This window comes from Oculina patagonica, chromosome 4, assembly GCF_052425735.1.
Source record: "Oculina patagonica isolate OP01 chromosome 4, crgOcupat, whole genome shotgun sequence".
Taxonomy (NCBI): Eukaryota; Metazoa; Cnidaria; class Anthozoa; order Scleractinia; family Oculinidae; genus Oculina; species Oculina patagonica.
In genome coordinates, this window is record NC_135761.1 from 38,037,419 (window position 1) to 38,042,359 (window position 4,941).

Sequence of the window (4,941 nt, forward strand, 5' to 3'; positions counted from 1 at the left end):
TGTGACTTCTAAGTATTGCAATTGGCAGGAAACAGTGAAGTCAACATACTTAATTATCAATTTAGAGGCCTGATACATGTAACAAATGAAAACTGCTGCTTATTTCCTTTTCTGGTATCTTTACTTGCAACCAAAAAGTTCACTTTACCCCTTTACATGCCACGAAAGTCATCAAATGAATGCATTTTAATCAGCCTTATTAATTCGTTTTTAAATAATCTCTATACATTGCTAGCCACCCTGCATAGATTTGGTGGCCATGTTGGATTAAAGGATCTGAACCTTAAAGCTTGTTTATCTTTAACTCTTTGTTTTCAGTAGTTAATAACAATGACTTCCAAATATTTCTTTTCAAGCTGTACAGTCTGCTAAAAGTCAATTTATAGAGAGCAGTATTCACTGTTTGTGAAATGAGAGTAAATTTGAAATAAAATTCTTTTTTCTGATCATATGTTTCATACAAGTTACTGTAGGATGTTCATTCCAGCCCACACCTCTTGACAGCCTAGCCCCATGCAGAGTTCAGTGATGTGCTGTATTGCAGGATATTGTTTTGGCGAATCTGTAAATTAATTCAAAATGCTATGTGCCTTGTTAAAATAAATCTGTAGGACAACACGTACAACAAACCATCTAAGTGTAAGCAATTTGTTATTTATCAGCATGGCATGCAACCAGGTTCCTTTTCGGCTGAGATGACTGCATGCATTTATTTGGGGGGTGGGGAGGCATAGGACATGTACAGAAATCGACCTTAAGGTTACTATTGTTATATTAGTGGCTATTACATTTTAGCGATTTTAGTGAGTTTTGGGCGAAAATCGCTAAATTAAATACTTGCTAAAATTTGCCTTGGTCAAATTTCAAGTACCTCCCCGGTACCCCCTTCCCACCCTAATGGAACACAAAAATGGATACTGGTAACTTTGTTCTTTTAGGCAATGCAATTTATGTGCATTCAATGTCAAGATACGGTAGTTTTTTTCTTTTACTGAACATTTATTTTCATCTTAGCCATATGTTCATCACCGGCCAGTAAAAGCTGGTTTACATGATATTACTAGTTCTTGAAGTTTTTGGAAAATCCCTATATTAAATAGTCGCTAAATCTTGCACAGAAAAAATCGCTAAAATTAATAGCCGCTAACAATAGTACTCTCACCCTTTGAATTAATGTTAAATTTCTTTGAATGTCTACCCCATAGCACTCAGTGGATGTTGACAAAGCAAAAAATTATCTGAGTGCAATGATACACCCCTGGAGAACTATAATTACCACAGTTGAACTAATATGTCCCTTTTTTGACAGACCATGTGTATGAAGAAAAAATAATTGTAAGGGACTGATGCATAATACTGTGTTTACAAATGTAGTTTTGCCTTCAAAAGCAGAGCAAATTTATCATTCACTAAAGGCTTGCTACCTAATGAGCTACGAATGCCAGAGGAAATTTTGATTTAAGTTTAAGTCACGAGATAGATGTACTTGGGAATTTCGTTAACGAGAGTGTGACAACGAATATAAAATATTACTAGATACAAAAACTTGACGAACGTGCAAATAAATGATCGACCGAAAGACAAAGCAAGCCAACTATAGATATCTCTAATTGTTTCGAAACGCATCAGTTTAATCTTGCTGAGTGCATAAGACTAATTTGTAGCGGAAAATACAACCTTATTTAGGGTGATTTATTACTTACCAACTATTTGATTGCATTTCAATGATCATGAAAGATAATTTCATATCCGCGGACTTTCAAAATAAGCTATTGTTCGGCGTGCAAGTTTCTTGCTTCCTTGGCCATCCTTTCCGTTGCATTGTGTGTAAATGTAGATTCGAGCAGTAGCCTCACTAGAAAAATTCCTTCCAGAAAGGAAAAAATATTCGTATTCTCCTGATGTACATCCACAAGTTCGCATTACAACTCGTGAAACCAGCCCTTGTGCAGTTCATCCGCCATTTTGAACTTAATTTAAACTTAATATAAAATTGCCAGGTTACCAAGGGAGTTTACACAAATTTAATCGCAGCAGACCGCAATAAGTCGTTATTCACGACTTAAAAAGTGTGGGTTTGATTTTTCAAAATGATGTGTAGAAGAGCAGATGAAGTAAAGGCACCCTTCCAACAAAAGGTTTAGTAACTGTACTGAATGAATTACAGTAAGAACAACGAGAAAATGCTTGTAAGTATTGCGTGATATTAGCGATTGCTATTGTACGTTCATCTATTTGAGCACAGGCAGACTACCCTATGTGTTTGTGGTTAATAATTGTTCACTTAAGACGAACAATAGAAATATGTTGAAATCTATGAGAGTTACGAATAAAGCTCTGAGTAAAGCTCTGAAAATTACATTTATAAATGAACCTCTTTCGAAATATTTCAATAAAGGTGAATTAAATGTTAATCTATTCATGTGTGGTGTTTTTTTCGCGTTCTGGGCTGTATTAAGCGTTTTTTACGTTCGGCCGGTGGTCGGCAAGAGGAGAAAAGGAGACAAGGCAGGCAACTGAGCGGCCGCTAGCGGCGACTTCCTCCACTTCAATTGGGAATTAACGCTAAAGTTTTAAAATTCTCACCTTTTTTTCTCCGGCTTGTGATCAAATACATGTTTTTCCATATCCATTTCCATATCATGGCTCGTATAATTCAAAACTCCCGGATTTCTATTGTTACGAGCCAGACCAAACTGGAATACTGAGCGAGTTTCTCGGAAAGTCACGAACGTAAATAGACGGAAAATGGAAAAGCGAGCATGAATTCTTCTTTCTAGGTGCCTTCTACAAAGTGTCAAAACTCCCATGCCGGGCCGGGTTGGGGTTTGGATGTGCAATGGTCGCAAGGAGTTGATTGGCTGATTTTAAATGAGCCGCATGCTTGGAATTCCTTTGGTCGCCCTGTCAGCTACAGATCATGTTGAGAAACCTTCATGGAGGACTTTAGCTTCGCTTTTCTCTGGGAAAATTGGACGGAGGAAGCCCAGACTCGGCCACGATATGGAAAAACATGTATTTGATCACAAGCCGGAGAAACAAAGGTGAGAATTTGAGAGAAACTGTGTCAACACGAGGCCCACGAGGCATCCGCCATTGCAGTTGTTGAGTGCAAACAGTGTGAAGAAAGTGATAACAGTGCCTTGTCGGGATTACAAGCAATTGGAAAGGAGCAACATAATGACAAGATGGATAAAATACTCAGTAAACTTGAAAAGTTAACATTTATTGCTTTGGAAATTCAAACGCTTCGAGATACAGTCCACAAGATCAACCTTATTGATGCATGCGTTGAAAAAGACCTGAAGAGTGAAACCACCGAAACCCAAAAAATCAAGGACAGTGTGAGCAGATTAAACAAGGATGTAGAGCATGAAAAAGCCAATCTAGAGAAATCGAACAAAAAGCTTGCATGAAGAAGAATTGAATAAGAAGAATTAAAGTTGCTACCCTGCAACTTTAAAACTATGAAGTGTATCAGCGCCAAGTAAACTTGCGCTTCTACGGAATTCAAGAGGAAGTTGCTGAAGAAGACACTAAAGAAACACTTTATCAGTTCATGGGAAACCAGCTCAAAATGAGCAATACTCGATATTTTGAATTCCAGAGTGTCCACGGTCTTTTTTATTATTTTATGACTCAGAATTTTTTTTATTCAGTGATCTAAAAGCTTTCTTTTCTTTCTGTTAACAGATGGTGGAAGTAGTCGAGGTAAGTTCATTTCTTATTTTTCTTTAGTCCTGAATGATCTGCTCATACACAAAAATATTTTTGCTCGGGCGAATATCTTAAGGCACTTCCCTTCATGTCTGGTTAAAAACTACTAAATTTACATTGCTTCTTTCTATTTATAAATCACAACTGCTGGCAGAAAAAGAAAAACCTCTAACGATAAAATACACAACTTCACTGACATCAACCTTCCACCCGACCTTGTTGAACTTTTGAACAAAGGAACAATTTAAACAGTGTCCCCGATTAGTAAGCTTAAGGCTAGCTAGAAGACCAGACACTTAAATAAAGTTCTTATTATTATTATTATTATTATTATTATTATTATTATTATTATTATTATTATTATTATTATACCAACTACACAAAACATCAACATCCCTACCATCAAAAAAACAATATCTTCAGAAGTCAACTCCGCCCTCTGCAAAATCATCAACAGAGGACACTACTACCAAGCCGTAGGCCAACCTATCAGAAAGAAAACCTCGAACATTAACCGAAGATACAATCCTTATACCAAAAAGAATCCAATCAAACTACTAAGAAAAACAATCTAAACCTCATTTTAATTTACATATTATTGATTATGTTCACAACACCACATTATACTCCAAACAATACCTACAATCTGCAAAATTTCAAAACCTTTTTAATCCACAACACCTCAACATCGCCCATTCACACACAACCCACATCCACACCCTCAGCACACACAATGACATAATCCTTACAAAGACAGACAAAAACTTTGGGTGGGCACTTGTACCCACAACATGGTTTACAAACGAATACACTAGACAACTTACAGACTCAACTACATACAAACGCATTGGACAACTTTGACCTAAGACTATTACAGACTCCAACAAACTACTACGCAAACTACAATTACGTTTTGACAAGCTACTCACAACTGACAAACAACTACTTAACACTGTCAGGCAAGACAAACTGTAACTGCCTTACATGAAACTCCTATCAAAAGTACATAAACTGACTGATACTGCCTCACCCTCCAACCTCAACAAACTAACTGGACAACCAATTATAACTGCACACAGCTGGACAACTTCTCATCCCTCACGTTAACTTGGTACTGAGCTCGCAAAATTATTTTACAGATAAAAGACATTTTTAAAGAACGAGACATACCTTTTCCATTAATTTATAACTCGACTGACCTTTTAGACCTACTAAACAATTTTT

At 36.7% G+C, this 4,941-nt stretch overlaps 1 protein-coding gene across 1 annotated transcript in view; it reads left to right on the top strand.

Annotated features, from left to right (window-relative positions):
• The first annotated feature begins 3,188 nt into the window (after window positions 1-3,188).
• The window catches only part of LOC144648420 (uncharacterized), a 28,575-nt gene continuing 26,822 nt past the window's right edge, over window positions 3,189-4,941 (top strand). Inside the window, exons 1-2 of the mRNA XM_078507986.1 lie at window positions 3,189-3,344; window positions 3,694-3,711. Coding sequence (XP_078364112.1) covers window positions 3,189-3,344; window positions 3,694-3,711 — 174 coding nt within the window. The remainder of the gene's footprint in view (window positions 3,345-3,693; window positions 3,712-4,941) is intronic.